General features: G+C 33.9%; 2 protein-coding genes across 8 annotated transcripts in view; one reads left to right on the top strand and one right to left on the bottom strand.

The window, feature by feature from the left end:
* The window catches only part of Svip (small VCP interacting protein), a 66,601-nt gene that overhangs the window by 38,308 nt on the left and 5,504 nt on the right, over positions 1-22,789 (top strand). The window lies entirely within an intron of this gene.
* Positions 1-22,789, bottom strand: part of Gas2 (growth arrest specific 2) — a 124,421-nt gene that overhangs the window by 28,053 nt on the left and 73,579 nt on the right. For 6 of the 7 annotated variants that reach the window (XM_046438081.2, XM_046438077.2, XM_046438080.2 and 3 more), the window contains one exon: positions 11,250-11,303. The exons of the other annotated variant lie outside the window; for it this stretch is intronic. In XM_046438081.2, coding sequence (XP_046294037.1) covers positions 11,250-11,303 — 54 coding nt within the window. The remainder of the gene's footprint in view (positions 1-11,249; positions 11,304-22,789) is intronic. 7 annotated transcript variants of the gene reach the window in all.

Raw genomic sequence — 22,789 nt, forward strand, 5'->3', positions numbered from 1 at the left:
GGGTTAGGTGACCTCTCTAATTATCAAGACAAATACGTCATAGATGTTATAAATCACTTTCCAATGAAGGAATTCATTCTCCCAGCAGATGTATAACTCACTCTAAGTGACAAAAACAGTACCAGGGGCCCATCTTATATTATAAAGAAATTTTCTAGCAAAATTTATTCATTAAATAAATTAATTCCTAGTTTAATTAATCAATAATATATGTAGGCCATGCAGAAGTTCAGATCATTAGTATAAAAATTATATTAATCTGTCCTAAAGTCTGTTTTGGTGAGCCCATTCATCCTTGACATTAATAAATGTATTAGTTCCATCGTACTGAGATACTGAATTTAACCTATGAGTATTTCTACAAGCACATGACAAAGGTATATGTTTAACCTGAAGGAATAACTACCTTGTTAGATGACTAGAAAAATAATTCCAGCTGATATTATATTTTTTACACTATATTGCCTTGAGTTAAATAATAAACATCAAGGTTTGTTACTTACATATCTTTAGCTCAAAGCGCAAAGAACAACTGTTAAGATTTGCTTTCTATTAGGTTCCCAGTGTAAATCTACAAGTTGTTAAAGGGTTACTAATCTGTTCCTACAGAAACAAAGGCACTATAGCCATGCAGGAGGTAATGAGCACCAAATGTCTCTGAGAGAGAAAAATTACAAAAGAGAAATGATAGATGGCACTTGCTAGAAAATTTAATTAAAACTGTGAATGAAAAATTTTGAATCAGACTGAGTAGCAGCTGCACTCATACATGACCTGCTGCAGTAGCAGGGGCGGGGACATGTGCCAGGAAATATTCTGTGAAAGCAGCCATGCCATTCTTGAGTTTCATTTAATCCAGCTCTCCATGAGGCCTTGTTCTGAAGGACCTTCTAGGAGACGCCCCCACCTCAGTGAACCACTCAGAACACAAAGCAATCTGCTCTTGGTTGCTTAGTGACACTAGAATGTAGGCCACAGGATGTCTTCAGTTTATGGGAGCTGTCCCTGGTTTGTCAAGAGACAATATACTCTGCCACTCTGCACTTCTGGTTTTGCTGCAATAATTAAGCAAGACTCCATTTGCAATTCCTCTAAGAACTATGATTAAGAATATGAGTCATCTATGTAAATACCATAACATATGCTCCCTGCCTAAATTGCCTCCTTTACCAGAGAAGCAAGTAGGAGATGCACTGCTTCTCAACCATACCTACGCTTATCCCCTCACTGGGCACTGACATGTCTTTGGGACAGGAGGAAGAAATTGGATTAACATAACATGAAAAATGGATCAGTCTTAACTCCATCACCTATAGGTTGTTTGTCTTTAGTCTGATCTGTTTATCTCTCTGCTTCTCATCTGTAAATCTATCTAGTTTTAGGGGAATATAACAAGGTCAAATGTTCTAATTTAGAATGCTTTGAAAATGATGAGGCATTAAATAAATATAAGGTACTGTGACTATTTCTTATTTCTCAACTATACTTATTCATTCACCACACTCTTTGAAAGGTCAAGACATAGATGAACATAGATTGAATCTAATCTTGAATATAAGAGTATTAAGCAGCTTGCAAGTTAATCCATTTCATCATAAAAACACACTATTCCTTGTTAGAATCAATCTTGACTTGTATGTCTCCTGTATGGATTTCCCAAAACAACAAAACTTAAAAGCACTTTGCAATATATTGTTTCAACAAGGTCTGGTGGTGCATGTCTATAATCTCAGAGACTCTGGAGGCTGAAGAAGGGTGATCTCAAGTTCAAGACCAAACTCAGGAACTCAGTGAAGCCTTCAGAAATTTAGCAAGACACTGCCTCCGAATAAAATAAAAAGGGCTGGGGATGTAACTCAGTAACCAAGAGCCCTAAAATCAATCCCTGGTACATGCGCATGCATGTTTGTGCATACACACACACGTGCGCGCGCGCACACACACACACACATACACACACACAACCATATTGTTTTAATATCAGAAACTTTTGTTCTTTAAATTTATTAATAATCATAGAAATAAAGTCTTAAGTCCAAGGTTCAACTAATGTGTGGTGACCTTCCAGATTGCCATTCAGAGTGATCAGGACTTAGCTCCCAGTGTCTCCTCTCTTCTTCCAGAGCAGCAGAAATTTTAGCTGGGCACATAGATGCCCAGTATAAAAACTACCTTCTTAGTCCTTCCTGAAACTAGATGTAGCCACATGCTTAAGTCACAGTTAATAAGATCTATGCAGGACATTCAAGGGACAGCTTCCAGGAACTGTCCTGAAGGAACACATGTGCTTCTCATCCTTCCCTCCATCTTTTTCTGCCTGAGACATGGAGCCACCTGGATAAGATGTGTCTGAGGGCCACTACTATCGATGTCAGAGGAGCTCAGTCCTCGAGGACTCCAAGAAGCAGAGTCATCAAGATAACCCTGGACATTCAGAAGAGAGAACTGTTATCCTCTCTAAGCCACTGCTGCTTCATTTATTTGTATTTCAGCCAATCCTACCCCTAATTGCTGAAATTACTGTTCTTCATCTTTGTTTTCAGAGTTCCTCAAATTTCAAAAATTATACATTATTTCCAATTAATATTCACTTGACAAATACATATGAAGCAACTCAGTGCATGTATCAGGCAATGTAGTGGAAAGTACATTGCACTGGGGAGAGAATAGTGAGCGATTCCTGTATAAGTTGTCTCTTAAACTCAAGTTGTCCTATTTATTACTATAAAAATCTAAATACTGTACAATATATAATATGATTATATAATAATAAGAAAATATAGATTATGTGTGCTTAAAATTGGTCCTATTTGTCAATATTTCCAATTATCATAATATAATGATATTAATATTTAAATAATAATACATATGTAAGCTCTAGATTACGATTTCCAACATATTTTAATGCACCTGTGTCAATTTCATTATAAACACAGGATTGAAAACTTGGGACTTAATGAGTTAATGTCCTTAGCAGTGAAGAAAGAAAACGCAACAAAGATAAATGGCAACATGAATGTCTTGAATGAGAAGTGCAGGGTGCTTGGGATGAGCATCCCTTAACACACAAATCTAATCAGTGTCCCAACTCAAGGGAGAAGGAAGGTTTATTGGAAGACAGGACATTAGGAGTGACAGGTGTAAAATTAAAATGAGATGTTAGACACTGGGCCAAGAGGGAAGGCACATTGCAAGTAGAGGAGCTCTTTCCACAGGCCCTCCAGCAAGAAAACGCACAATGGGTGGAGAAAAGAGAAGTTCACCATGGCTAGGCCAAGGCAGGGACCTCAGACACAGGTGCAGTGGCTACCACGGTCCGGTCCCCAGATTCTCATCCATTCTCTACTGTCTCCCAGTCACTTGCCATGCTGGAGAACAAGCACAAAATGAGCCAGAGAAAGGATTCGTGGAGAACCAAATTCCATTTTTTCAAAAATTTCTTGTGGGTGAAGAGAAAGAATTTAAACCCACACCCCACAATCAAAGTATTCCCTGATTCTAGTCTTTTCCTTTTTTAATCCAAAAGGGAAAAACTGAAGTGAAAAGAAGATAACACTTAATGGGATCATTGTTTTGCCCTAGTTTATATAAGAATGAACAGACCAAACTAAAATATGCAAGTCATTCCTCTCAACAGAACACTTCTTGTTCCCTTCCGTTTCTAATCTACTCATTTACAGAAATAAATAAATATATTTCTCCTCTTCAACAGAAGCTGCCTCCCCAGTAGTTTTTCTTATTCCCCATGTTAAGGAATTTTCTGAGAATGCATTTCAAAGAACAAACATGCACACACACACACACACACAACTTAAAATCCTCACTTTTAAGATCTTCCTCTACTGAGCAAACTGAGAAAAGTCTATCAGCAGGATTAAATAAGGAATGCAGGACACTGGAGTGCAGGTGTCCTTTTAAATCTATATAATTTCTGCCCACAGGACATTGTAGGCATGCATACATAAATTGGTTGTATTTCCCAGAACTGCTCAAATATAATCTTCTGCATTTCTCCTCAAATAATCCAAGCTCTGAACTTGACCTTCTTGTCACCTCTAAACTGCTTTTCCTGAACTTCTTAAGACACACCATTTCTCAGCATTTAAGTTTCCTTTCAAATATCACCTACTTAAAAAGATCATCCTTTACAGTTTTTTTTTTACCTGAAGTTACCTCTCCTGCACCCCATTACTCAATATTTCTTCAAATATTTCCTCTTAACATTTATCAGAACACCACACTACCTTGTATATTTGCTTACTTGGGATGAATCAATTTCTGCTATAAAGCCTACTTCTTAAAGGCTAGAATCATGTCTTATGACCATGTAGGTCCCAGAAGCTAGAAAAGAATTTGTGTAATATCTGCTGAGTGAATGAATAATCCTTCCTCTAAATATGACTCCTATAGTTCACATTATAGATGAGTCACAGATATTTTAAATAACTTTATGGAGGTTATGCCGCAAATTGGTAGCAGAATCACTTTACCTCAGAAACTCATTTTTCTTTCCTTAACTACTTTTCTTTTTTCTCTGCTAGGGGAGTAATAATGTCTATTTAGAAATCATAATTTTCAAAATTCTAGTTTTAACTTTGCCTCTTCTATTTTCTTACTATGCAATCAAATCTATCCTCAAAATAGTACAGTGTGTGTATCTCTTCTTTGAAATGCTAGGGATGATAAGTATTTCAGATTTCAGAGTTTTTTGGATTTAATATTTGCAAAGTCTGTACCAACTGAAACTATGTATTTAAAAATTTGAAAATTCAAAAATCTAATGCTCAAAAAGTTTGAATTTCAGAGCATTTCAGATTTGGGACTTTCAGGTTAGGAATGTTATCATTTTTTATACAATTTTAATTCTCTTTGCTACCATCTTAATTAGTGATTATATCATATGATCAATTGTAATAGCATCCTAATTGACAGTTTTGTGTTTAGTTTCTTTCCACACTAACCTATAATTCTATTTACAAACCTCTGCCAATTTAATTGCCTTAAACCTCAATTTCATTATGCTATTGTTCAATATCTTCAATTGTTGTCTAAAGTTTAAAATATAAGTTTCCGGCTTTATAATCAAGGCCAATAAAAATTGTCCCCAACTATTTTTCTCCTTGCTATGGTTTGAATATGGTTTGTCTCAAATGAAATTCATAATGGAATTCAGTTCCCATCATAAGGTATTATGAGGGTGGAAACTTAATATGACTGTGATACTCAGAGGGAGAGTTTTGAGGAGGTGATCAATACTAGACAAGTCACTAAATTAAACACTGGTGGCTTTATAAGAAAAGAGAGAGACCAGAGGACACACACATGGTTTCCCTGTCTCCATGTGATACTTTGTGTTGCCTTGGAACTTCATTAGCAAGAAAGCCATCACCAGATGTGACCCTCAACTTTGAATCTCCAGAGTCATCAGTGAAAATAAGTCTCTTTTCTTACCCTATCTCTGGTATTGTGTTATTAGTAACAGAAAACAGCTCATCTTTCATATCATTACTTATGATGAACTTATTTAATAATCTATGTCAGGGGTCAACAAACTATGATCCATAAGAAAAATCTGATCCATACCCTGTATTTATAAATAAAGTGTTATTGAAATGCAAACTTAGTAATGTATTACTTATTATAGTTAAAACAATAGAATTAAGTAGTTATAATAGAAGCCATATTGCTCAAAGTTTAAAATAATTTTATCTGGACTTTTTTTTTTTTTTTATCTGATGCTTGATCTATGTGTTTATCTTGTCTCCCCACTCCCAGAATATGAAAAAAGACTGTTTTGTTCACAACTTTATCCATGACACCATAGTTAGGCGCATATAGTAAGTGCTTAATATCTGTTGCTGCTAACTTGCAGACTTAATAGTAGAAGAATACATTGTGTTATCTTGTACCCAAAGCTCTGAATTCAGTCACACATCTGGAATCTCTGCTTTCTGGTTATATATGTAAAAAAATTTGCAAATGGCCAAAGAATACTCTAGGGAGGATTTCTGGACCAAGGATCAGTTTTATTATAAATGCTTTGGTCTTACTGCAAAGCTTACTGCGGGTGGAGTACTCTATTTTTTACAACCCTGCTATGCTAAATGAAACATGTACTAAATCACCAGGCAAACCTGGAAATGAGAATCTGGGCAACATCTGGAGAATGAGAGATTTGGGTAACAAATTTAGAAAAAGTTGTTGATAGGAACAGAGGTATGTGCCTTTACATTAATTTATTTGACTCTTGTCAATTGATATTACCCAGAGATTTAAAAAAACACTAGTTATAAATATAAAAACACTGTTTCCCGTTATTCTCTTTTAGTTTTCTATGAGTAGCCTACACTTTTATTCTATGTAAAATTCTCACCATAGAAACCCCTTATTAACAAGTGGAAATTATGACCTATTGAAACCTAGCCAATTCCTCTGTGCCAGGCATATTGCAGAACAAGCCAAAGTCAACATGTTGCTTTTCAGTTACTGTTTAAGGAACAAAGATGAACTTACTATTTCAATTTTACATAACTATACATAAACATAGAAAGCCTTACTCAATAGGTCATAATATATATGTCTAGAAATTTATCAAGTAGCCCTCCAGGCTGAGTCCCACACCCAAGTCCAATGTGGTTGGATGGTATTCCTCCAATTTTACACCCTTTTGATTCATTCTCTGCACAAACCAAATGATTGAAAATCACTCAGATTTACTCACATCTTTCCCATTCTAAGAAATTTTTTAGAATCTCTTTTTTTGTCCTCAGAGGAAAGTCCACATTCTCGTAACACAGGAAGACCTTCATGAACAGGCTGTGTGTGTCTGCCTGGCCTCTCTCTCTCACTTTCCACACCAGCCTCTCATGGCCCAAGCCCCACAGGATCCTCTGTGCTAGCTGTGCTTTGGGCAGTTTTGGAAATGTCTTCTTCTATCTCTGTTACCCCATCACCACTTCACTGGTGTTTGTAGGCCTTTGTGGATGCTGGTAACTTTCTGATTCTGATTGGAACACTTCTCTGCTTACTAACGTCTGCTTCTTAGAGTCTCATCTGGTCTTTACTTTTTTCTAATGACTTTCCTTGACACTTAAAGTCCAGATTAATAGAAAAACCTTATAATAGGGAAGCCTCTCCTGGAAATTCCAACCCTAAATACAACCCAAGAAATACATCTCATGAAAGATTAATGAAATATACTTCTGTGGTGGTAACATTAAGTTGATGTCTCCCTCAACAAGACAGTTATTCTTAAAGGCAATATACCAGGTACCATTTTAAGTACTAGTCCAAGCACTCTTAGCTAAATCTTCAAATGCTTAAAAAAAAGATATCTAGGAATTGCTCTTTTAAAATATGGAAGGTGTGGTAGTGCATGCCAGTCATCCCAGGAATTCAGGACGTTGTGGCCAAAGGATTGCAAGTTTAAGGCCAGCAATTTAACAAGACTCTGTCTCAAAAATAAATAAATAAATAAATAAATAAATGCATTTTTAAAAAAAACGGCTGGGGATGTTTCTCAGTGACAGAATATCCCTAAGTTTAATCCCTACTATGTAATAAACAAGCAAATAAATAAAATATGGTAAAAGTGCCCTGTTTAAAATGACACACTAAATATATTTTAATCAAAAGATGTCTTTTTTGAATTTCCTTAATTTTAAAACACCAGAACATGGTTGAAGATAATGTGACTCTAACACATATATTTGAGAAGGTATTGATTTGTTTTGGAGAAATGCCTGTGGCAGAGTACATAGGTTTGGAGGTGACTAAGTGTAAAATCTCACAAAATGAAAACGGAATTTTACTGTGTTAAACTGAGAATACCCAGGCAGCACATAATGAGTGAAAGCATTTTTAGTACATGAACACCTCCCTCACTAGCCTCTGGTTATATGTAAATGGCTGGAATCCAAATGGTTAAAATAAATGTTTTCAATGTTTTAAATAATTTGCCATGGGAGCAGGAACAAGAAGTGTCATTTTGAAATGATGGCCACGTGAAAGGAACTGATCTCAGCAATGCAAACGAAAGCAGGTAGAAAAGTAATCTTGCTTCAGAGAGAATGACATTCTATCACAAACCAGCTCCAAGAGGAATGGTCAATTTTAGTCCTACACAGATGTGGCCAGGTTGAGTGTGGTCTATGCAGGAGGGATGAAGGCTGAGGTGTGGCATTAGACCTGAGAAGCAAAGATGAGGAGAGTGTAAGTGCCCTCCATGGAAAGGGGCTTGAAACGAGGCAGGGAAAACTGAAAACTAGGCACAGATGTGCATTATGAGATTCAGAAATGAAGACTTGGCAAGCATTCCAACAAAAGTTGAAAAAGCCAGAGAGCTGAGCTTCCTCCAGGGAGTAATGCAAGAGGATTAGGACCGCAAGCAGCACTCTGCAGCCTCTAGGAGGAGGTTGGCCTGTGTAGCACTGTGGACCTTCAGTTATTTCAACCCTCAGCTCAAAGGTGTGACAAGGCCTTTAAAACCCTGTTTTACCCCTGTTCCATGGTCTAAGAAGCTCTTAGTATTCTCCCAGAACTTCCTGAGTTCCAGGATAGAAGGAGAGGTGACCCTGAAAGGGGTGAATCTACTGAAGGCCCTTGTTATTGCTATAGGACAAGAAAAGTGACAACTGACATAGCTCTGAACTCATTCTTTGGACATTCCGGGGTCTATGAGAAATACAAGAAGCAAGACTTGCTCTTGATTTTAGTGCATTTAATTTCAATTAAAACAATACCTTTGCTCTCACCTTACAACTCTATTTCCACTGAAAGAAATCCAAGTCATCCTGAAGGGAATGACACTCTCTGATTTGGCCAAATACCCTCTCTTCTTCCTCATCTTCTCTGAGGGGAGAGGTAAGGAAGAGAAAAGCATGGAAGAGAACTCTGTACAGTGTTTAGCCTTCCCACAGGAGGACATGAACTGCCCCTGAAGAACTAACATGCCAGCTCCCTTGCAGCCTCTCATGTAACATCCATGAGGGTACTGTGATTTTTAAAGACTCATCCTAAAATTAGAAGAATCATTTCTAGAGTTTTCAGATAACCACTTCTTATCTCTCAATTCAGTAAATATGCCCCTTTAAAAGACACTTATCAATAAATGTTGGCGAGGATGTGGTGAAAAAGGTACACTCATACATTGCTGGTGGGACTGCAAATTGGTGCAACCACTCTGGAAAGCAGTATGAAGATTCCTCCGAAAACTGATAATGGAGCCACTATTTGACCCAGCTATCTCACTCCTTGGTTTATACCCAAAGGACTTAAAATCAGCATACTATTGTGATGCAGTCACATCAATGTTTATAGTAGCTCAATTTACAATAGCTAGACTATGGAACCAACCTAATTGTTCCTCAGTAGATGAATGGTTAAAGAAAATGTGCTATATATATTCAATGGAATATTACTCAGCTTTAAAGAAGAGTGAAATTATGACATTTTCCAGTAAAGGGTTGGAGTTGGAAAATATCATGCTAAGCGAAATAAGCCAATCCCATAAAACCAAAGGCCAAATGTTTTCTCTGATATGCAGATGCTAATTCTGGATAAGGTGGATGGCACTAGGGAAGAATAGCGTTACCTTAGATTAGGTAAAGGGAAGTAATGGGAAGTTAGGCAAGGGGATATGGAGATAGGAAAGAGAGTAGAATAAAACAGACATTATTACTGTATGTAATGACCAATAGGATTCTGCAATATGTACACTCAGAAAAATGAAAATATATCCCATCTATGTATGATGTATCAAAGTCATAAATGCGTTCTACTGTCATGTATAGTTATACTAATTAAAACAAATTAAGAAATCTTTAAAAAGATACTTCTGAATATTTAAAAAAATTTTAACTAGTGAAAAGAACATAATTATTAGTATTTTGGGAACAAAGAAAACCTATTGGGCAGCACCTGCTTTAACAAAGTGACACCTGAGTAGTGAAAAGGGAAAGTTATCACCAGCCCCAAAAAGTGGTTCAATCAACTGTGGTGATGAATGTGGGTGGAGATAGTCACAAAGTAGCTCCACAGATAGGTTCATTCAGTAGCAATTTTCTTCCCAAGTTTTTAGGGACCATCTTTCTACAGTTCCAAGGAAAGTTTTGCCTGGTGTTTCTGCCACCCACCTCCTTCATGCACTGCTAGTATCTATCATGTATTTTCAGGTTCATTGAAGAAATTTTCAAAGTGACTTTTCAAGAACTCATCTTGTTCCTCTGTTAGCCAACTATTAACTGGGATAACCAATTTAACCATATTGAATTTTCATAATAATTAGTATCTGACCTACAGAGCAACTGCATCCTCAAGATTGCTAATAGCTCTTTCACATGGCACCCACACATGTAGATAGTGAACAAATAAAGGCACATATGATAGATACACATATGATAGATAAATAATGTGTTTAACTGTACTCTTTCAGAAATCTAATTGTAATAATAAAATTCCATGATACATTCATCATGTAAGAACAAAATTTACAACTTGGAGTTTCTCTAAAATTCACCTTATATATGTGTATGTCATATACAAAACTTTCTCAAGTAAGTTGTTCTTTCTGGATCATAATTATTAAAACCTAAAAATGAATCCATCCTCTTATGTGCACTGGTAAACTCATGACCTCAAAATCAAGTCCTATCTAAGTCCTCTTCTCTTTAAGCTTTATCACACTGAAGTAATAAATCACACATGTTAGTTAGAACACCACTAGAGGTTAGGTATGGTGTCAGGGGCAGAAATCTGGCAAGGGACCATGAGCTTCCATATGTGTTAAACCACAAAGGGCAATCTATGAAGTAGTAGTAGAATAAAATTTTTCTACAATTAAATGGTACTTAATTTTTATTCCATAAATGTGTTATTTAAAGTATTTGAAAGAAGACAAAGATAATACTGCATATGGAAGCTAAAACCAGGTTTATATTTTAAAACAATTTTAATGTCAAGAGCTATGAAGGCATGCACTGAAGCATGAGAATTATACTACGAAAAAGTTCAAAAACAACTAGGTTACTGCTTTCTACTTACCTATGATCAAACCCAGATTACAATTTTTACAAATATATGGAAAACAAGGGAAACAATTCTTAGTACCTCACTGAAAGAAACAAAAAAAGAAAAGGAGTAAAATATTCACTTGGAGTGCTCAACTCCCATCATTTGATTGGAGACCAACGCTTCAGCTTCACAGTGAAAGCAAAGAGGAGAGGTTTCCCCTTAATTATCTAAGTAATTACCTTAAATGTCTGCTTTGCTTTGGCTGTGGAGACATAGGCACAACCATGAAGACCCTACTAAAACAAGAAGATACGAAGTTCATAAAATGCTCTCCATCTTCATTAAGAAAGGCACTTGAATATCACCTAAAAATGCAAACTGGGTTCTTTTGTGACAAGATTAAGAAAACTATCTTCAATGAAATGACTAAATCTATATATCTTTCAGTATCTTATAGTAGGAAAGTGTTATTGCATATACCTATAATTTGAGAATTAAAGACTGTGTTGACTGTTATCATTTAGAAACACAAACATTAAAACTATCACTTTTTGGAAACTTTTTCTCCTTTTCCAATACAAAATATGTAAGTAAGAAAATAATTTTGTCTGGGAAACAGTCAACAAGTCTGTGTCTCAGTTGCACAGATGAACTGTACCAGAGTCCAGAGAATGTATAATAAAGTCTAGGGAAATTTTTTTAAGTAAATGAAGTCTTTCAGTGTGAAGCTTCCTGCTTTGGTGCAAAATCCTGCCATCTTGTTCTGACTCCTGTGGTATCACTCTGTTCACTAACATTAGCCTCTTGCTTTTCTTCACAAGAGGCTACCATTATAATTGCCTTCAGTAAGTTGTGTGGGAAAGGAGAACACTTTCTACTCTACCATTCCGTTCTGTTTTCATTAAAAATGTAATGATGCAGCATCCTTATTGCTCAGTGGTTACAAGGAGAACATCAATTTATCTGAAAGTTGATTTGTTAAGGAACTTTCAGTAAGAATTCAAAGTACATATCCCAGATTCCCTGACTAAGCATTAGGGTGACAAAGTAAAGTCATCTTTGGGAAAGATTTTTTTCCTTTCCCATGATTAGATATGATCATGGCTGTGATTTTTGTTCATGTATTTTTATTTAGTTTATTTTAGTTGTAGATAGACATAGTATATTTATTTTTATGTGGTTCTGAGGATCGAACCCAGTGCCTCACATGTGTGAGGCAGGCACTCTACCACTGAGCTATAGCTCCAGACCTTGTTTATGTATTTAATTAAGGCCATCTTCCCTTTTATTCTCATAATATTTTATCTTCATCTTTCCTTTAGTGGATGTAGGTAAATACATTATCCATCAAATCTATGGATGGTAGGCATGAGGGAAGGGTCTCCTCAATCTTTGTTGCCAAGATGTTGATTGAAATTCAGGTTTATCTGTAGTACTCCTTGAAGAATTTTGTTGTTGTTACAAAATGTTGAAGAAATGCAGGAGATAAACAGAAAATCTAAGGTGACTATCTCTTGAGAACACATACACTTAATTAAAAAATATCACTGGTACTCGTCATGTTAGCTGTAGGTTTTTAGTGAAATTGTAAGAAATTCAAAGGTGTTTCATAAACACTGTGAGAGTTTTGTGACATGCACACTGTGGTCTAACATTTTCCTTGTGCAAACCTAAAGCCCACCTAAGATTTAGTCCTTCTAAGTGGGCAGGCAATGTGATATGAGCAAAAATGTGTACCTTGTAAGTTTCTATAATTTTCTAATAACCCAGGAAGTCTATGACTAACAAATAACAGTCCTAGATTAGGTAATGACATCATGACTAATACATTGGTAGATGATGATGAATTAATATGCTGCTCTTTGTATGGGTGTTGCATTTGGGATTGGGATTCTTGGAGACCTCATGCTTGATGCATAATTTGCAATCAGTTTTTCCTTTTATCTGCTTTATGAGGTCTCAGAAAGACTACCCAACTATCTCTGTAACCCATATTGTATTATATTCTGCAAATACAGAAAAATTATGACAAGTGATAATGTTCAGAGTGAAAGAGACTGTTATCCAAGGTGTGAGTCACTGGGAAAGGAAAGAAATCATTGGTGGGTTGGCTTAAAAACAACACAAAGGGAAGCCCTTCACAGGTGATGTTTCTAATACAATATTTAATGGAGTAATAGTTACCTAAATTTTGTCTATAACACAAACTAAATTGAACAACACTGGGCTGAATAAAAGGCATCTTTCAATGTTTGGCAACAGTATTGGAAGGAGAAGATGTGAATGTGGTGCCAGAGGACTAGAAGCTGGCATGAGTTGCTACAGTGTAAAATAAAACTGCAATTAGGAGACAAATAATGCTCTGACTGTGATTTCTTGTGATTGTTCTACTAGAAAAAGTGGAAAAATACTGCTTAATAGCTTTTTGAGTTTTTTTTAGTTTTGTTTTCCAATAACATCAGGAAGTTCATTTGAAGAAAACTGAATGAGATAGCCTAAGATTCAATCCAAATTATCACATTTTGTTCCTCCCACAATCTACATAAAGAATTCCTCAAGATCTCAATATGCTTCTAACAAGATGGCAGGAAATGGGAGACTATAAATTTCAATACAACATATGACCAAGTTTAAATTAATACTAATGGGATATTAATTATTAATGAAATTATAAACATATTCATCCTTAAAATTAGTACTAGTAAAAATGGAACACAGCATTCCAGTGAACTGCAATGAAAGGCTAGGTATTTTGGGTGAATAGGTATCTACTGGATCCAGGCCCATTACAAATTTAACTGAGGAGCTGAAATTCAAAAATTCAAGCATTAAGGGAAATGAAAGGCATGGTCTAAAATGATCAAGTCATGCAGAATCTTAATAATTTTATGAAAAGATAGCATTAAATAAACGAGTCCTAATTTAGTATTATCAGTGTCACAGTGGCAGCATTTCTACCACATAGCTCCACTTATGTTCAATACAAACTCAAAATGGCCACATTTGCAAAGTATATTCTCAAGGAATCTGGTTGCATCCTGTTTATGCAACTTGAGCCCATGAGAGAACTATACACAATTTATAATGACAGATATTTCACAAGTTTATCCTTTGGCTGCTAGAAGACTCATCAATAATTTAAGAACACAACACATTATGCATAATTATTTCATTTCCTTTTGCAAAAAAATCATTCACATTTATATCAGCATTGAATCTATAAACAAACAAATATTTTTGTTAGGAAGGCTACAAAAGAAAGAAAATTCTTGTAAACTTTTCTAATTTCACATTATTACATAATGTCTATTTTATAGTTTAAAGCAAATACCTTTAAATTTAAGGCATAGTGAACCACGAAGTATTTTTGTCTATGCTAAGTTTAAGGAAAACTTCAAAGGGTAATTTTATTGTGTGCACTTTAAAATATATGAAACTCAGATACAAAAATTTTGAAATAGCATTTAGTCTGGATTAACCACTTACTAACTGGATTACCTCAGGAAAATTACTAGAAGATCTCTATTAGCTGCAGCTCCCTTATCAGCAAGATACATAAATTAATACTCATGTTGATTTTTCTCAAAGAGCTATAGTGAAACTAAATATATAAGTGAATACCCTTTAAATACCATGTAAAATAAGATATCTTCACTGTTATCAGGTAACAAGATTTAAAATAATAAAGAAAATATTTTCTTTAAAAATTATTAGGAAGCCAGTTTGAGGGAACGTGCATTCAATAACACTAGTTGTTATAGAAAACAACTTACTCATAATTTTAATTTAGACCCTTTAATAAAAGCATGAAAAGGTACAGAAGGCAAATTCACCTGCTTTCCTCAAAAAATTTCTTCCATATGTATAGTTAAATTAAGATGATTTAATCTTTTTGGAGCAAAAGGCAATTGTAAATGGAAATTGATAATTGCAGCAAATTGAACATATTCTTTAGGGTTTTTTTCATTCCTAGAATAAATTTTTGCTTCTTTATGATTTTTCAAATATGGTCAACAGATGAAAAGAAAATCAGATTTCTTAAATATGTGAAAAACATTCTTATTGATTTTTTTATTTTTATTTTTTTGGTTGTTGTTGCTGTTTTGCAAGACTCTTTATTTTCTGGACACTCTCTTCTGAATCTCTAATGGGAATTGGCTATTAAATCCCATGTATTTCCCAAGCACAGAGGCAACTAAGCAAAACAGGAGCTACACATCAAATGATGGTCAATTACTAATGAAGGTTAAAAGATCGAGCAGTACTACTCATAAAATGCTATGCCAAAAGACCATATACTCTGAAATGTGCTCAAAAATAATCATAATGCACAAATAAAAACATTTTTTAAATGCACCTCTTAAATCACATACATTCCATTTAGATAAAGCCTTCAACACCTACAAGTTGTGTGATTTTGAAAAGTAATTAATCTCCAACAATTAGTTTCTTCATTCTTTTTAAAATTTTTTTAGTTATAGATGGACACAATATCTTTATTTTGTTCATTTATTTTTATGTGATGCTGATGATCAAAACCAGTGCCTCACACGTGAAAGGCAATCTCTTTACCTCTGAGCCACAACCCCAGCCCAGTTTCTTCATTCTTAACATGAGTATAATAATAGTGCCAGTAATAGTGTCCATGTTGAAGAGTTGTGAGGTATAAATAAAAGAATCCAAGAACAGCACTTAGACAAGCACTGGTACACAGCCTGCAGTGAGGGCTAAATCATACATAAATATTTTTAGTATTTTTTATATTTGTATGTATATAAATATAGTCCCTGCAATATATGCATACATATGATATATTTTGTGGAATTAAATATATCTATATGTGTTTTTTACTTTAGTTAAAAACTTTATCTCATATATATATATATATATATATATATATATATATATATACTTATACATATACATAATTTATATAGAGAGAGATTTAAATTTCAAACACTGAAAAATCAATCTGACATCTACTTTAAATCAATTAAGATGCTAAATTATTGAAATAACTCAACTCTCTAATTCATTTTGACTTCACTCACATATTTTCAGATATAAAGATACACAAAGACCCACATCATTGTGTAAACATACACATGTATGTAAAAAGTTTATATTAATGGCAGGGATGCTATATTATGGAGAAGTTAGGAATGCAGACCACAGCAACTGTGCATTTTCTCAGTGAAGTCATTTCATTTTCCAATGTTTTGTCAAGTTTAAATAGTTTTGATTTGTGGCTACTAAAAGAAAAATGCCCATTTAAGATGAAGTACAGTTACCTGAGCACTGCACAACTTAGAGGCATGGTAGACCTAGCTAGTGGAAACAGAGATGAGGAAGACTACTTATTGGGCTCCATGAAGGTAGCAACAAATTTAAAAGTCTACTTATTATTACATGGCCAAGATGGGCAAATTTTCAGGGAAGAATATTTTTGGTTTTGAGCTCTCCTTTACTTATAAATGAGACATTTATAAATGTAATATTTACAGAAATGTATCTTAAGCCAATGGAAGGAAAAGAAATGAATTATTATCAACCTTAAGCATATAGAGATCTGCCTAGATAAATAAGCTTTTCTTTCATCATTCTTCTAATAATACAAAATTTCTTTTTTTTCTTTTTCTTTTTTTTTTTTTTTTTTTTGCTTTTGAAAGTAACATCAAGTAAACACAGTGCCAGGCTGTAATCTTGGATAGATTTTGGTTTAAATTTTTCTATAGTTGAAGGTTTTCAACCTCAAAGGATAACTCTCCTAAAAATACCACTCCATGACCTGAATTCCATTCAGCAGGGGCTAGTCATTGTGTGTTTAGTTTGCATTTCTCTATAATGCTGGCCTTTCTCAGAGAGAAGGGGTTAAGAGGACTTATCAACATTTGCAAAGTCCTTAGAGGGATGTTTTGCCAAAGTGTAAATTACATCCATGTCATTAGCCCAGCCTCAGCAAACATGAATAAATGACAAATGAAAGTTTCTTTGATGAAGCAAAAACACCTTTCAAAGAAGAGTTTTTAAAAAGCATTTAATCTAGTTTACATACTATTGATTCCTTTTACTGAACTAGTCCAGACTAGGGACCGAGTCTGGAAACACTCACGTGTTGGTGGAGGCCATGCTTCTCTCACCGTGGATCAGAACACTATAAATGTTATCTGAGATCTTAAATATACAAGAAGCAAACACAGTCACATTATTTTCTTTTTTTATCTTTATTTCATTTATTTATTTTTATGTGGTGCTGAGGATTGAACCCAGGTCTCACATGTGAGAGGCGAGCGCTCTACCTCTGAGCCACAACCCCAACCCCTTACATTATTTTCTTAGACACAAATATCTAGTTTTAAGCCATAACAATGCTCTCATAAATTTTCAAATTAGAAGAATATATATATATATATATATATATATATATATATTTAGAAAAAATTTTAACTTTCAGCTTCTAAGTAATGGCTGCTTCTATAATGTTTCCACTACCATAAATGGAGGCTTTAATCTCCATGCTATTTATTTGAAACTCCTTTGCATTTTTATAGAACAGACTATTATTCATCAACAATTTGAAACAGGCTACTTTTTACCCACAGTAAATCAATATGTGTCATAAGAGCAGAAGACAACAGAATATCACTAACACTGGACCTTCCCTTAGAGCCAGTCCCAGAAGACCTGTAAGGTTCAGTTGCTATGGCAACAGAGCTCTGATGCCTTTCTTACTTGGTGTGATAGAGTAAGCTTATTTTTACCACACCGGCATAATCCTGAAGGAATTTTATGGTAAGGTAAAAAAAATAATACACAGAGTCAACAACAATGTGTATGAACTTTCTGTTGATCTGTGATGATTTAATTTAAAAGTAGTGCAAAGAAGTTAACTCCACAGCACTGCACATCCCTTTGCTGATTTCCATTTAAATTATTTATTGTATTTTCTTTAGGCCCTTCAAATAGTCACATTTGTTAAGCTAAGAAAGTATAAGTATAGAATCTCACGTGGTTTAAATATAGAATCTATACCAAATGTAGAGGTGTGCTATGAAAATGTTTTGAGATAATACTTATATACTTTAAAAATATTTACGATTGGTAAAAGAAGTCTCAACAACACTATACTGACAATAAGGGAAAATTATCTTCTGATTCCTATTTAAAAGATATCAGAACAGAAAGCAATATATCTTAAGTTACAAAAGCTCTAATTAGTTTTGAAAGTCAAATGAAATAGACAAAATGAAGCAACTTGAATGGATCCTGACATATAGTACATAACTCATAAATATTGTCACTATTATAATACAGGTAAATATATTGTATTCATTTTATGGGAGGTATTATTGATTATGCAATTGCAATGCTGTTTTTATTGTGAATACTCTAAAGAAAAAATGGTATAAGAAATACTTAACATAGTTGAGTCTTAAATATATCATAACATGTCCTTTTTATAAGACCAATCTTATAAATAAAATACTTGCATTTAATGGATTTGCCACAAGATGAAGCTTGGAGTGGAATGTGATACAGGCAGGTTTGGAAATCAGACTTGAATTTTACTTATCATACAACTTACTTAAGTCCTTAGACTCTGTAAGACTCAATTTTTTTAACCTTTAACAAAAGCAATTTCCCAGATGTATGTAGAAAGGATTTCGTCAGATAATGTATATAAAGTACCTGGTAAAATGTGTGATATATGACTCTTATTAAATTTTAGTCATCTTCCATGTAATGGAACTTCCAAATGGAACATGAAGTCAAAAAAAGGAGTTCAAATTCAATATTCCTTATTAGTATCTTAAAATACATGGATTCTAACTGTACCAAGCAGGACATAGAAAACTTTAATTTCAATACAATACTGTTACAAATTATTTTTAAAGTTTGCTATTTTCATGACCACCTATCCCAGAATAATGTTCTGGGAAAAAAAAAAAAAAGATATATAGGAAGGAACAATTTCTGTCATTAAATACCTTGGGAAAATGCTACACAATACTATTTTCTCCAGGAGCTTACAAATCACATTAGTATACTGAACCCTCCCAGAAAATTTAGGCAAAGAAATCAGTATTATTTAGTGGTACAGAACATACACTCAGAGCTAAGCTGTCAGGACTTGAACCCCAATTCAGGCACTCATTAGCTTATAATTTTGGGACGTTACTTAAACTTTCTGCCTCAGCTTTCTCAACTATAATATGGAATGTTAACAGTATCCCCCTGCCTGGAATGAGAGGTTATACTGAGATATGTCAGAACAGACTAAGATAGTTAGTAATAAAGGACATTCAGAGGCCCATTGAAACTCTTTACAATATCAACTAATCTTTACAAGTAATGTCTTGAATATCTTTTGGAATTGTTATTTTTTTGAGAAATACTTGAAGTACAATATTAGGATAATGCTAAGTTGTTTTTACATAGAAAAAAATTCATCACATTAATTAGACAATCAAGTAACACAAAAACTTAGCTACCTCCCAACACACTAACCCACTGACAGCTCTTTTGCCAGAAAGTCCTGCTATGGTAATGTGAGAGCTACTTAGAGAAGTATGAAGAATTTATCCCATAGAAGTTCCATTCAGTAGAGTCATTCACTTCCATTCCCTGCATTATTATATTAGGTTGTTTTTGTGCCACTAAATACTGATCCTTAAGGGAATAGGTCAACAAACATTTAAAGCTTTAATGATTAATGGGGAGAAAGGTGAATATGGGACTCTCGGATGAGGTCTGCAAAGAAAAACACATTATCCAGACAGTGATCTATGTTTGCAGGCTTCAGAGTGCTAATCTTCAACAGCACAGGGAGTTTTCAAAGTGCAGAGATAAACCAGTAAAGGAAAGGTAAGAGCTTCATCCAAAGAAAAATGTGCTTAGTTTCACAAGAAAACTCAAAATCCTCCTTAAACATTGGCCTACTAAAATCAAAGCTCTAACAAACCTTCCTACACTTTTCTAGAAAATGGGAAGTTTCACAATAATAGCACCATTAAAATGAGCAACCAACTAATTAATCTGATAATTTTTAGAGGACCTTTTGTTCTCAAATTCGTGATTCTCTCAGATTATTGACTCCTCTTAGTTCATATTTTTAATATCATCAGAAATAAATGCAGAACAAAAGCTTTTTCACTCATAATTTCTATTTGATCAACAATTAAATCTATGTTCAAATACTCTTGTTCAAATCTTAATAGCAATGCTATTTCTACAAAAGCTATTTTATATATAAAGATATTTTAAATGTCTGTTTTTCCATGTAACATTTTATCTTAAACATTTCCTGACAACAACAACAACAAAAAATCCTTAAAACTGATCATTTTCAGTACCTTGAAAGTAATATTGTTTCAGGATCAGACATGCAAGTGATTTCTTATTGTGTCACAGTACAATGAATCTCCTGCTGTGTAGTTTTTTTGGTTCTAAAAGTAGTGTTTTTCAAACTTCAGCACATATCAGAATCACCCTAAGGATTTGTGAAAACACAGGTGGCTGGGCCCTAACCTTGGAGTTTCTGATTCAGTTGGTCTTGGAGGAGACTCAAGAATCTGCATGTCTAACAATTTCCCAGATGATGCTGATGCTGCTCATCTGGGGACCACTTTAAAGATCACAGATAGATTATATACACACTCTCATGTCATCAAATTTGAGACAAGTCAAATACACATTTTTGTGGCTTCCAAGACATATTTCTGTAATACCTGCCCACAAGCTTATGCAGATTTGTGTTGCCAACTGTCTTGATACTTAAAGCCTGGGAAAACACCAAATGATTGAATAAACAGAAGAATGTTACTTCTGTCCTCCCAGAACTTAAGACATTAAGTCTGAGATTCATCAATTCATATTTCAGATATCTATATATCTATATCTATATCTATATATCTATATCTATATCATATATATATATATATATATATATATATATATATATATATATATATATCATGATTGTAACAAAGCCATGGTGAGTTGTTCATTCTCCTAGTATGTGTAAGAATTTCACTATGGGCAATTACTATTTAACCCATGCACTCAAAAGAAAAATAATCAAAAGAGTAGCAACAACAACCATAAGGTCATTTGAAAACAATTTCAATAACTGAGGTTTTTGTTTTGTTTTGTTTTGAGTAAGAACTGCAGAATGACCAACAATTAAATTTTCTATCTGAAACAAATTGAAAGTACTAAGCAAATTATGTTCATATCAATAACACATTTTTAGTCAGCATAGTTAACATAGAGGAGGAAACAGGGATAAAATATGTACTAAAAGGCATATGTCACCTGCTTATGAAATTTTAATTCCTAATCCTCTGAGGATAATCAGAGACAAGGAGAAACTCCTTTTTTATAATCTCTTTCCTTCACCAGGGTGGAAATGGACTCAGCAATCAAAAGGCTAGAAACATCAATGGATATGTGTTCATGGAGATTTTTCATTTTTGACAGATAGTTTTGGTTTCTAATTTAAGCAGTGATAAAATGTTTTCTTTGAAAAAAAATCAAGGTTTTAAAAAAGGGTCTATTTCACAAGAAATTTGTTATAAAAATAAAACTGTATGTGGATGGTACAAAAGTTAAGAAAATGAATCACTAAAGTTCGTTAAAACACTATTCTAAAATTTGTCAAAGCCTGATAGTATAACTTTTTGGGACAACCTGAATAGCCACATAATGTATAACTCTTACTACAGGCTTGTCTGGAATATTGGAAGCATGAAATTGAGCACATACAATATGTTCTGAATTGTTTACTGATATTAAATTAAAATGCTATTGCCAAGGAATTTGATATGCTTTTTTCACTAATGCTAATTTCAATTCTCCATAATATACATGACGAGAATTCAACAAAAGGATACCATTTCCTAAAAAGAAAAATGGAAAGTAAAAAAAAACCCTCACATATTAAATACTATAAAAGAATGTTATTCATGCTTATGAATATTAAATTCTTTGACAAATGAACAAATACAGAAAATGAGACACAAATTTTGCCTGAAAATATTAGTTTACCTTAGAAGGAAATGTGTCAAATTTATTCATCATGGGTTTTATCAACATTTCTATTATAAAAAGGAACAATTCTTTAAATAAATAAAGCCTTCTGCTTTGATTCTAGGCTCTGGGGCCTAATATTCTAATGGAAAGTGATTCTCAACTGAGAAAGGCTAGCCTGGTAAAATTTTAACTCATCCATGGAGATTCTAAATCATCATTATTTAATGTGGTAAACTGAAAGCAGGTAGCTTGACTAAAAAAAAATAATAAGAAGAAGAAAATAAAAAACGAAAAAAAAAAAAAAGAAGAAGAAAATAAAATGCATCTTTTCCTTGCAGTGACGAACAAAAGGACAATAAGCCACTCAGGCAACTCTATTCCCTAGTGAGGCCATACATCCAGATTTATTCTCAAACCTCCCATAATAACATATTTTTAAATCCCTTTTCTTGCCATTCCAAGGCAGAAAAGCAATTTCCTATAAATTAAAAAAAATAAATCTGTAACCACTCACCTAAAATCAGGTTAAAATACAAAATGACATTATATTTTAAGGCTAAATTTTGAAAAAAACTTTTCATTAAATAAATGTCGCACACTGTCATACAAATAAGTTTCAGTTAAAACTTGAAATTAAAAAAATATCCACTGACAAAATTTCTATTGGGCCATCACAGATATGAGTATTTTTTAAATGTTCATTGATTGTACTAGATGCACACATTCAAATCACTGTGCTCTACAAAAC

Source organism: Marmota monax, unplaced genomic scaffold (genome assembly GCF_021218885.2).
Source record: "Marmota monax isolate L192 unplaced genomic scaffold, Marmota_monax_Labrador192_F-V1.1 WCK01_AAM20220418_F8-fsc00061, whole genome shotgun sequence".
NCBI classification, from domain to species: Eukaryota; Metazoa; Chordata; class Mammalia; order Rodentia; family Sciuridae; genus Marmota; species Marmota monax.